Here is an 11,421-nt window from a genome sequence, read left to right on the forward strand (position 1 = left end):
GCACTGGAAGCCACAGGCCCTCACCCTCCCTGGCCCAGCGGCCACTCAGATTACTTCCTGACCGGTCATGTTCCTCTGACTTTCAGAATCTCCTTATTTACCCTCGAAAGGCGCTGCCAAACTGGCCTTTGCCACTCCCCACCACACCCCATCTGGAATGGGGGTCTGGGCCAAGCCAGGGGCTGCCAGAGATGCCCACACCCCTGGGCCAGCAGCCTGGCATCCGGCTGTTTCCCAACAAGCATATAAGTCAACAAACACGGCCGGACCTGAGCCAGGCCTGGGGCTGAGGGTGTGGAGCTGAGTAGCTGGAGCTTTTGGCTTCCAAGAGCAAAGCTCTGCCCTCCAGCCACCCGCCCCCTCACCCCCAGAGTGAACACGGACTCTGGGGCACCTCATGCCCCTGACCCCGTTTCCACAGGACGCCTCTGGCCTCCTGTCCCCCTGGCTCTGCCGAGGACCCAGCATACGCTGGGGCTAGAGTGGAAAAGTTGCTGGAGGTGAGGGGAGGGCTCCTGACGGATGCAGGCCTGAGTGTGACCAGGCGGGAACTGGCCAACACAAACAGAACCCCAGGAAGACACGCACAATGTCCACATCTACACACGCACCCTGTCGGCCCCGCAGAGCAGCATTCAGACCCTCACACACAGGCCTGCGGCGCAAAACATGGGCTCCTGCAAAGACACCCAGGGCCTGGGCAGATACACAGGGACAATGCAACCCACAGGGCCAGTGGCCTCCCCTTTGCCCCTCTAGAAACACACAAACATGGAGAGAGAGAGAGAGAGAGAGAGGCTCACGCCTCGGAAATGAGCACACCCTCTCCCCTCAGCTCTGTTCCGGAATGCGCCGAACTCACACATGTGATAGCACGTGTGTATTGCTACAGGCAGCCCCCCAGCACCCCCAACTCCGTGCCCCTGGCTGGGTCTGGCTCCCTGCCATTAGATCTGGGGAGAAAAGGCAGGAGACACGTGAACCCAGCGCACCTTGTACAGGATCACAGCCTCATCCCCTCCCGGCACAGGCTAGAGCTGCGGATCAGTACCCCCACCCCGCAGCTGGCACACCCGTGCTCATCACCTTGACAGCCTCCCCCACACCCACACCCTCCCTCACACACACAGTCCTCCCACACCCTGCCACTCACGCTGCATCCTTGACACTCTGACACACTTACAGACTAGCATGCACCCCCCCCCCCCCCACACACACACACTCCCCAGCTATAGGCACCACAGGGCTGCTGGCACTCACACACACACACACACACACACACACACACTCCCTGCAGGATGACTGACACGTGTCCTCCCACGCACACCCCGCTCTCTCACACTCCCTCGATTTCCAGGACACCCCCATTCACAGCGTGACATGCTGGGGGCACTCTTCACGACCTCACCGGTCTCCCCGTGAAACTCCAAGCACCCAGGCCACGAAGGGGTTACAGCCAGAGTCCCTGCTGCACCTCCCCCCCCCCACGCCCCCCCATGCCCTCCCCCTCAGCCTCCCCACATTATCCTCCCTGCTGGACTCCATCAATAATGCAGCTTCAAGTTCTGGGGAGACGGCAGGGGGCCCCCCAGCCGGCTCCCCGCGCCTGGTCACACTCCCACCCTCCCCGGCCCGGGGAGAACTCGCTTCTGGGCGCTCATTGGCCGCGTTCCCCTGAGCCCTCCCACCCAGCCCCGGGCGCCAGTCCCAGGTGAGGGGCCGGGCTGGGACCCCGAGGCCGGGGCGGAGGGTGGGGTCGGGGAGCGGGAGGGAGGCCGGGACGGAGAGGCACGCAGAGCGGGAGCGGGAGGTAGAGGCAGCGCGGAGCGGCAGAGACACCCCGAGACACCGAGCGGAGGGAGGAGGGAGCGGCAGAGGCGCAGAGACCGGCCGCCGGGAGCCCGCGGGTGGAGGCGCGCGGGGCGGGCGCGGGCTGAGCGCGGCGGGGAGCCGGGCGGGCCGGGCGGCGGCGACCCTCCTCCGCCCCCCTCGCCGCGGGGTGTTTTTGGGGTATTTTTGTCGGAGCGCACAGCCTCCTCCTCCTCCCCCCGCGCATCGCCGCTCGCAGCGCGGGCCCGCCGAGCCGGAGCGCCGCCCGGGACCGGAGTCGCGCACCCAGCCCCGCCGACCGCCCTGCCCGCCATGGACCCCAAGGACCGCAAGAAGATCCAGTTCTCCGTGCCCGCGCCCCCCAGCCAGCTGGACCCCCGCCAGGTGGAGATGGTAAGGGGGCCGCCCCCACCCCGGCAGCACCCCCCCACCCACACACCCCGGGCTCCCCTGCGCCCCGGGCGCTGCGGGGTTCACGCTGGCCGGGGCCGGGGCGCACGGAGCGTCCCGCGCCGACTCGACCCGGCGGGGCTGCGGGGCAGCAGCGCCTGAAGTTCGCTGGAGACACGCGCAACTTTTCCCGGGGCCTCCATCCTCACCCCGCGCCCGGGAATCCCGGGAGATGAGCGTCTGAGCGTCCGGCCGCACGGGGAGGGGGCTGGCCTCCCTCCGGACCCCTGTGCCCGGCCCCAGCCCCGGCCCCGCTGTCCCCCGCCCTCCGCCTCGTCCCATCCCATCTGCTTGGGCTGGGGTCGCCGAGCCTCCTGCTGTCCGGCCCTGGACAGAGCCACAACATGGGCGGGCGGTGGGGGGTGACCGCTCATCGCAGGAGCCAGGCCTGTCCCCTGGGACCGCTGAGGTCCCTGGGAGGGCCTCCCTGGTGGCGGGGAGGCCTCGGAAGGTGGGGAGGGGGTGGGAGGAGGAGAGGACCCCCCCCCCCCCGCAGTCTGGCCCGATTCACTTGTTGCTGAGTCCCACTGGGCTCCTAACTGAGCAGGGAGCGTGGGGCCAAGTCGCTTTGGGGGGAGATAGGGGACCATGGCGTCCCCCGGGCCGAGGCCTAGGCCGCTGTGGGTCTGTCTGCAGGGCAGTGCTGGGAGCCTGGCCGGGGAGGTGGCAGTGTCAGCTTCATTCCCTGGTTCTCTTTGTGAATTTCCCTGGAGCTCGGAGGGGACCTAATTAACTGACAGTTGGTCTGATTGCCACGCTGGGGCGGGGCAGTTCCTGGGCCCCCTCCACCCCACGCCCTTACCCTTCCGCTTGGCTCATGGACGAAGGAGGGCGACTTTTCATTTTGTTTTTTGTTTTGTTTGTGTGTGGGGTTTTTGTTGTTGTTTATGATGTCGACAATCTCACTGGATTTCTTCTTTTTTTACTTTAAAAATATATTTTATTGATTTCAGAGAGGAAGGGAGAGGGAGAGAGAGAGAGAAACATCAATGATGAGAGAGAACCATGGATCGGCTGCCTCCTGCACCCCCCACACTGGGGACTGACCCTGCAACCCCAGGCATGTGCCTTGACCAGAATGGAACCCGGGACCCTTCAGTCTGCAGGCCGACGCTCTATCCACTGAGCCAAACAGGCTAGGGCCTGTTTTATGAGGAAGGACTAGGAGTTCCACAGCCTCAGAGAGACTGCTAGAGGGGCCCAGATCGAGGCCCCCATAAATACCCCGAGGCCCCTGTGGGTCTGCAGCTCAGGCCGCACTTGAGCCTCTGTGTGAGGTTGGAGGTGCCTGCAGTGCCCTGGCTCAGCCTCCCTCTGCAGCTGGATCCAGTTTCTTTGGAGCCCTTGAGCTGACCTTAGGTGGGCAGGGCCATGTGGTGCCACCGTCCATGGGCACCTTCCACAGCCAGCTTCAGTTCCCAAGGTCCGAAGCCTTCATAAACGGGAGAGGAAGGGCCTATAGGGCAAGATAGAAAGGTCCCCTCTGAGCTCCAGGGAAATTCACAAAGAGAACCAGGGAATGAAGCCCATTGCGGAGTAGCCATGGAGTGGGATGGGCATGGGTGGGAGTCAGTGACAGGTTTTGCTCTCATTCTTCCTCTGCCTTGATGTGTGCTGTGTGGCCTTGAGCACTTTGCTAAACCTCTCTGAGCCTTGGGTTTTTACCCGAGTCAAATGAGAGGGCTGGGTGAGCTATAGAGTTCCTGTCAGCTCTGACAGGCTTTGATTCAAAGGTTCCCAGGGGACTCCGAAGCACTGTTTGTTCCCTGCTGCCTGAGAGGGGGGAATACTGGGGGGGAGCCTGCAGGTGTCAGCCTCCTCCTCCCTCCTCCCCACCTCTTTCTTCACCTCCTTAGATCCGGCGCCGGAGACCAACCCCCGCCATGCTGTTCCGGCTCTCTGAGCACTCCTCACCAGGTGGGCCCCTTTCCTCCCCGGCCCAGCCCCAGCCCCACCCTAACTCTGGTGCCTTCTTGGGGCCCTTGCCAAAGTCCCAGAGGCCGGAGATGGAGCCGGAGGGGGTGGGGGGTGGTAAAGTCTGGGAGCCCAGCTCTCCCCGGGTTCACTTATTGACAGGCACCTCCCAGCACTAGGAAGGAGAGGGCACACTTTCCTGTACCCGAGACTGACCTTTTGGGGAAAGTAACTCAGATTCTTTTTCTCTCTGCCCTCTCCTTCCTCTTCTCTGTTCCTCCTCCCCGGGTTCACGGATGGCCTTCCTCAGAGGAGGAGGCCTCCCCACACCAGGTGAGTGTCCGGGCCGCTGGAAGGAGGGATGTGGTGGGCTGGCTGGGATTGCTTCCCTACTAAGGCAGGGTACCACCCAGGAGGACATATTAGCATATCCATCAGCATATCAATCAGCATCTCTGGTGAGAATGCCCGGTGCCCTGTGTTGTAGCAGATCCTCCTCAGCCCTTGTGTTTGCTCAGCCTGGGGTGCGGCCTCCAGACCTAGGGTTCCCCACCCTGAGCCAGGCACAGCTGGAAGGAGACCCTTCCTAAGCCATGGGGTGCCCTCAGCCTGGGGCAGGACCTGAGGGGCACCTAGACCTATTAGCAGAGGCTAGACCAGCTGCCCAGGTTGCTGTGGGTGGGATGGAATTGGGGGGGGGGGGAGGGATGAGCCTGTTTAACCTGGCACTTCCCCTGGCAGAGGGCCTCAGGAGAGGGGCACCACCTCAAATCGAAGAGACCCAACCCCTGTGCCTACACACCCCCATCGCTGAAAGGTACTGTCCCCCCACCCACCCCTCGGTCTGGCTGTCCCTGTGACCCTGGAACTGGGCTGACACTGGGGGAGGGAGGTGAAGTGTTGAACTTTGTTAGTGGGGGAGGTTGTCTTGTGTTCCCCCAACCCTTACTTAGAGACCAATTCGGTCCTAATATCCTAATTTGTTCTTGTAAAAAAGAAGGCGCCCTGCCCCGCTGGTTTGGCTCAGTGAATAGAGCATCCGCCTGGGGACCGAAGGGTGCCAGGTTCAGTTCCAGTCAAGGGCATGTGCCTGGGTTGCAGGATTCTCCCCGGCCTGGGCCCTGGTCACGGGCTCATGCAGGAGGCAACCAATCAATGTGTTTCTCTCACATCGATATTTCTCTCTGTCTTTCCCTCTCTCTTCTACTCTCTCTAAAAAGCAGTGAAAAATTATCCTCGGGTGAGGATTAAAAAAAAACAATGAAGGCGTCCAGAGGCTGGGAAGGGTGCCTGTGGGGGTGGAAGAGAAGAGGTGGCCTAAAATAACAAGTAGACACCAATGTACGACACTCAGCTGCCCACCTTCCCTTTGCAAGTGCAGCCGACCCGCCCCCCAAAGGGCACCTCCTTCTCTGGGCTGCACCCCTCGCTCCCCTCTCCCAGTCACTGACATTTGCCCAGGTCTGCACACTGGGTGCCTCTCCTGCTTCTCCTTTCTGTATGAGAAGGCAAGTCCCTGCTCTAGCACAACACACAGTGTGGGCATTTGGCAAAACAGGAGTGAGATTTGGTCCCTCTCCTCCCGCAGCCCTTGCCTCAAAGGGTCAGGGAGAGTTACAGGGAGAGGATGTCTGCCTGGATTTGAAGGATGAATAGGAATTCAACTGGCTGGCAGGGCCTAGAAGAGCATTCCAGGGAGAGGGAAGCCGTGGGCCAAGGGGAGGAGGTGTGAAGTCACGGGGTCTTCAGGGCCCGCCTGGAGCCTGGAGCCTGGGCCTGAAGTGGGGAGCTGTGGGAGGTACACCTGGAAGGGAAGGTGGGGTGATTGGAGTGTGGGGCAGGTCCTCACTCAGCCTTAGGCTGCCTTCCCACCACCCCCTCAACTCCTGCCTGTGCACTTCCTGCCTGGCCAGCCCCCTCCTCCCGCAGACAGAGGGAGGGAGATGGGGAGGGAGAGGGGGAGGGAGACCGGAAGGGTGTGCGGAGGGCTCCCTCCTGGTGGGTGTAATGAATCCCCAGCAGTAGCCAAGGTCCACAGGTGCACCTGTCCCCGCTGGCCGGGGCTGGGAGCTGGGAGCAGAGGAGAGATGGGCAGGGGCCCTTCCTTTTCCCTCAGGACAGGAAGATGAGGGGACAGCAGCAGGCAGTGTGGTTCAGCCCCTGGCAGGACTTCCCACCTGTAGGGATGTGGGGAAGGCTGACCCCTGAAGCAACAGTGGGGTGTGGGTGGCATCTCTGAAAAGAGAATATAAGAAATCTCTCCTCCCCGTCCTGGGCTGTGGGGGCGGTGAGTGGATACGAGGAAAATCTTGCCTGTGAGCATGAGGCAGAGGGCTGGTGAAGAGGATGGGGCCGAGGCTTCCTGGCATTCCGCACTGGCCAGAGGTGTGCCCCCCTGCTCCCCCCACCCCCACCCCCACCCCCGCCTTCTGGACTGCACCTTGGGAGGGTCTGAGTGGGGAGAAGCAGGGTAGTGGAATGGGCCAGGCAGAGGCGGGCAGATCAGGGTCGGTGCTGGGGACCTTTGAGTTTAACGAGGAGACCTGGTGGGCGGTGGGGTTCAGGGCCCTAGAGATGGAGACAGAGAAAGGAGCCAGTGGGGAGGGGGAGGGGTAGAGCCCTGAGAGGCACAGGCACGGGGCGCTGTGCACGCGGGAGGCCCACGGGGTGCCAGATTGGCTCTGCGCACACCTATTGTTGGCACTCTGGCTCACGAACTGAACTCACCTCCTCCAGCTGGGGGCGAGGGAGGCTGCTGGAGCTGCCACCTCCTCTCCTCCCTTCTCCCCTCCCTCCAGCCCTCAGAGGACCCTTCTGTACCTGAAGGGCACTGTTTTGCAGGCTTCGACCCCTTTCTGGGCAAGAGAGAGCACCTGCCAGGGTCGGGTTGGTAGCGGGAGAAGCCAAGGGCCCCTGGGAGGGGATGGCCAACACCGAGTCTTGGCTTGAAGGGGTCTCTCCCAGGCCTAGCTCTCACACTTGGCTCAAGGTGAAGCTTTGCCGCGCCCCCAAGGCCAGGGCAGGGCGATTTATTGTGCTTTTATTGCCTGGGTAGCTTGCCCAGAGCCAGCGGGAGGCACCGGGCAGGGCGGGGCAGTGGGCACACACAATGCACCCTCTGTGCCTGTCCCCAAGTTGGCAAGACTGTGGTGCCCTGCTCACTGCACCGGAGGTTTCCAGCCTGGATCTACCCCTCAGCCTGGATCTACCCCTCAGGGCTTTCTGACTGAGGGGCTGCCTGCAGGCCAAGAAGGAGCTGTGGCCACCCCAGCCCTAAGCTCATCAGCATCTTGTCTGTGGGCTGTGAGTTGAGTGACCCAAATGCCCTAAAATCCCCCCAGCTCCTGGCCTCCTGCTACCTCTGTCCCAGCCCCTGCTCACAGTGTCCCCTCAGCCTCTGCCGTTCTCCCAGAATCCCCCAGCCCTCGCCCCTTTCTCTGAACCACCTGGCCCTTTCCGTCTTTTAGAAATTTGTCTCCAACTGCCCACACAGTTCCCTTCCTAGGCCCAATCCCAGCAGGCCTTGGTGGTGTTGGGGGGGGGGTGGTGTTTGCTGCTTTCTAGGTCACCACAGAGGGAGCTGGAAGCTTGGGGATGTGGGTCAAGATTGTGGGGGCCGCGTTGAGCACGCCATATCCCCAGGCACAGACTTCACGGGCTGCAGACTATTATGTCCTCAGTCTCAGGGTTGTTCCTATGCTTAGAGACTGGGCAGAGGTGCATGCAGTGGCACAGGGGGTGTTGACCAAGCCTGGCAATAGGGCAACAGGGGCTGGCAGGGTTGGGGTGAGCAGTGAGCCCTAAGTCCTCTGGGCACTTCTCCAGATACTGAAAGGTACAAATCCCCTGGGCCCTGGCCCAAGGGCTCTATGCCTTCTGCCTGGGGTTGTAGCTGAAAGACACTGTGTCCAGTACCAGGTCCTTGGAGAAGTAAGCTCCCCAGCCAGGGAATGTTAAGCTGCTGTTGTGCCCGCCTGGTCTTGTCCGGCTTGGTACCCTCTGGCCTGGGGCCAGCCTCTGGGGCGCCAGCACCTTTGGACAGCTTCAGAGCCAAATCTGATCAAGCGTCTACCCCCTGCTGCTTCAGCCCTGGTCTGGCCCCCAGCAGGCAGACCTGTAGCCTTCAGCCTTTGACCTAGGCCCCTGCGGGGGAGGGGGAGCTCTGACTTAGGCCCATGAAAGGAGGCTGGGGGCCGGGCCACATGCCTCTCCAGCTGCAGGGGCTGGTTCTTGGGCCTGGCTGACCCTGCCTTCCTGGGTGTCCCCCTGGCAGCCGTGCAGCGCATTGCCGAGTCTCACCTGCAATCCATCAGCAACCTGGGCGAGAACCAGGCCTCGGAGGAAGAGGATGAGCTTGGGGAGCTGCGGGAGCTGGGCTACCCAAGAGAGGAAGAGGAGGAGGAGGACGATGAAGAAGAAGAGGAGGAGGAGGACAGCCAGGCTGAAGTCCTGAAGGGCAGCAGGGGGCCTGGTAAGCTGGAGGGGCTGTGAAGCTGGGTCCCACCACCGTGGGCCAGGTGGAGTCCTCCTGGCGTGTCCTAGGACCAACACCCACCCCCCTACACACACACCCCCCCCCCCCCCCGCCAGGTCACAGTTTCTCCTACGAGTAAAGTGCAATCACTCTCACCCCACAGGATACCTCACACTCTGCCTTACCTGACACCTGGGAAGCTCACATCCTCGACTCAGCCCCTCTCCCAATCAGGTTTTTCCTAATAATTCCTCTCTTCCCTGAGAATTAAGGCAAGGCCACATGAATTTTGCGCCTGGACCCAACGAAGGGCTTCCCATCCATGGTGGTGAGGGGCGCAAGGAGATGCAGGGGTAGAGGACTAAGAGCGTCCCGTGGCCCCATCACTTGCACTTCTGAACATAGGATGGGGTCTCTGTTGGGAGGCAGAGGGGGCTGGTAAGTCCTCTCCAGGACTCGGCGACTGGTTCTCCTCTTTTATTTCCTAAGCTGGGTGAGAGGGTGCCCTCTAGTGTCTAGACAGAGGACCTAGGCTTCAAGAACCTTCTGGTCCTCCCCACCTCCAGCCACAGCTACCTGGGAAGAGAGAGAAGAGAGAGGGGCCTAAGACCTACAGAGAGGGCCTCAGGGCCAGAGGCCCCAGATCCAACCATTCCCACAGGGGGCCCCAAGGCCCAGAGGATTTCTCGGCAGGGAGATCCCAGGCCTTCATGGCTGTCTGTCCCATGCCCAGACATGGAAGGCTACACCACATCTGTTCTTCCAAGTGCACATGACACTTGTTGGTCCCATTATTCACGGGGTTGAAAACAATTGACCGTCCCTGCTTGACGTGTCCAGTCTTTACACCCAAACAAAATGTCTCGGCCTTCTCTCTGCATCTCTGGCCGTCAGGACATCAGCTCATCAGCCACGGGAGCGAAAGCTCCAGCTGAAAGAGTTAAGTCAACTCCCGCTGAAACCTCCAGAACACGTAGAAAGACTAGAGGAGATTGTTCCCTCCAGAAATGCAACAGGGCAGTGGATTGAACGACAAGACTACTGAGGAGCTATATCAATTGCCACCACTCCCAGAGTGGCTCCCGGGTGCCAGTGCTGGGTTGGGCAGGGTATTCCTTATCATCTTATTGAAGGTAATCTACACAATTTCACTTTTACCACCCCCCTTCAGAGCGGTAATACACTGAACTATCTAAGTCAGCGGTCGCCAACCTTTCGGACCTCACGGACCACCAGTTGGCGACCACTGATCTAAGTCATATGGCTAGTCATGGGCAGAGCTGTCCTCGTCCACTGTTCTCTCTGCTATACCATGATGGCCTCAGAAAGCTTAGCCTCAGCCATCAGAGACTCAGCTCCTGATCCAGGACAGTCAGGTGGACACTCAGAATCTGGTTTCATCCTTTTTCCCCTTGTCCCCAGTTGGGCAGAAGACAACTTCTGGCCAGGGTCTGGAGGGGCCCTGGGAGCGCCCGCCTCCTCTGGATGAGCCCCAGAGAGATGGAAGCTCTGAGGACCAAGCGAAAGGCCCCGCACTAAGTGGTGAGGCTTGGGAGTGGGGTGCGGGGAGGCGGAGCTGGGATCTTGGTAGGCGTGTTTGGGCCTTGAGTCCTTCTGTTTGTCTTGCAGAGCCTGGGGAAGACCCACAGCGCCCTGCCCACCCTGAGCCTGGCACATAGGCACTCAGCTCTGCATCTCCCAGAAGGAAGTGGAGGGGGCATCACTGTTCCGCAGAAACCCTCTATCCCCACCCTGTTTCCTACCCTTCCCCTCACTCGCTAGGGCTGCGGCTTCTGACTTCTAGAAGACTCAACTGGTCTGTGTTTGCTTGTTTGCCCACTTTTGGCTGATGCCCAGAGTTTTGGGCACTTGCTGCCTGATGCCTACCCCTGCCAGTTATTCCCCTATTCACCCAGTGGGATGCAGGATGTGAGAGAAATTGCTTGGAAAATCCAGTAATCGAGGGACAGAGGTCCATCCTTCACCATTCTACTTCCAGACCCTCTCCCTTGGGCACAGGAAAACCACAGGGCAGGACCCTAGGATCTGAGGAAGTGGGTACAGAGAACCTGTAGGTGCCCTAGATCCTTCTCCATCCCCTCCTCCGATGGGGGATTCCCAGTCACCGCCCGTCTTACTGGCTTCTACCAGGGCTGAGGATTCAGGCACCCTTCTCCGCAATCTCTTCATTTTGGAACTCTTCCCCTATCACCCCTGTTCCCTAGCCTGGGTGCCTGGAAGACGGACTGGCAGAGGCTGCTTTGTTGCGTTTTGTTTGTGCTTTGATGCCAGGAATGCCACCTAGTATACATCCTTGGGGGGGGGGGGCACATGTTGGGGGGAGCCAGGTTCTTCTTGTCCTCCAGCTGCTCTGCCCCCTTCCCCTCTTCCCTGACTCCAGACCTCAACCGCTCCTGTGCTGTAATAAATCTTTGTAAATAACTGTGCGGAGACTCCTTTTTTCAGGGACAAGGAAAGGGACCTGGTTGGTGTTCATCCAAGAGTCAGGGCCTTGCCCTAGCCAGTTTGGCTCAGTGGATAGAGTATTGGCCCTTGGACTGAAGGGTCCCGGGTTCAATTCAGGTCAAGGGCATGAACCTCGGTTGCAGGCTCCATCCCCGGCCCCAGGTCAGGTGTGCGTGCAACCAATCCATGTGTCTCTCTCACATCGATGTTTCTTTCTGTCTCTCCTCCTCCCTTCCACTTTCTGTAAAAATCAATGGAAAAATATCCTTGGGTGAGGATTAAAAATA

General features: G+C 60.7%; 1 protein-coding gene across 2 annotated transcripts; it reads left to right on the plus strand.

Moving 5' to 3' along the window:
- Positions 1-1,569: 1,569 nt before the first annotated feature.
- On the plus strand, positions 1,570-11,111 carry PPP1R1B (protein phosphatase 1 regulatory inhibitor subunit 1B). Of its 2 annotated transcripts, none has more exons than XM_081108805.1 (8): positions 1,570-1,711; positions 2,069-2,223; positions 4,137-4,197; positions 4,505-4,527; positions 4,936-5,011; positions 8,468-8,665; positions 10,091-10,210; positions 10,298-11,111. In XM_081108805.1, the coding sequence occupies exons 2-8, from the start codon at positions 2,143-2,145 to the stop codon at positions 10,345-10,347; spliced, it is 609 nt and encodes a 202-aa protein (XP_080964931.1). In that variant the 5' UTR covers positions 1,570-1,711; positions 2,069-2,142; the 3' UTR covers positions 10,348-11,111. The 2 variants fall into 2 exon arrangements, with proteins under 2 accessions (XP_080964931.1, XP_080964930.1); XM_081108804.1 differs by lacking the exon at positions 1,570-1,711 and adding an exon at positions 1,777-1,810.
- Positions 11,112-11,421: the final 310 nt, after the last annotated feature.

The sequence above is a fragment of the Myotis nattereri genome, assembly GCF_964212035.1.
Source record: "Myotis nattereri genome assembly, chromosome: 16".
NCBI classification, from domain to species: Eukaryota; Metazoa; Chordata; class Mammalia; order Chiroptera; family Vespertilionidae; genus Myotis; species Myotis nattereri.

Excerpts from the sequence above, each read along its gene's own strand:
- PPP1R1B (XM_081108805.1), top strand. The coding sequence starts at position 2,143 with ATGGACCCCAAGGACCGCAAGAAGATCCAGTTCTCCGTGCCCGCGCCC. Across the intron at positions 2,224-4,136 it reads ACCCCCGCCAGGTGGAGATG|ATCCGGCGCCGGAGACCAAC; the intron begins GTAAGGGGGCCG and ends TCACCTCCTTAG. Across the intron at positions 4,198-4,504 it reads CTCTGAGCACTCCTCACCAG|AGGAGGAGGCCTCCCCACAC; the intron begins GTGGGCCCCTTT and ends GGCCTTCCTCAG.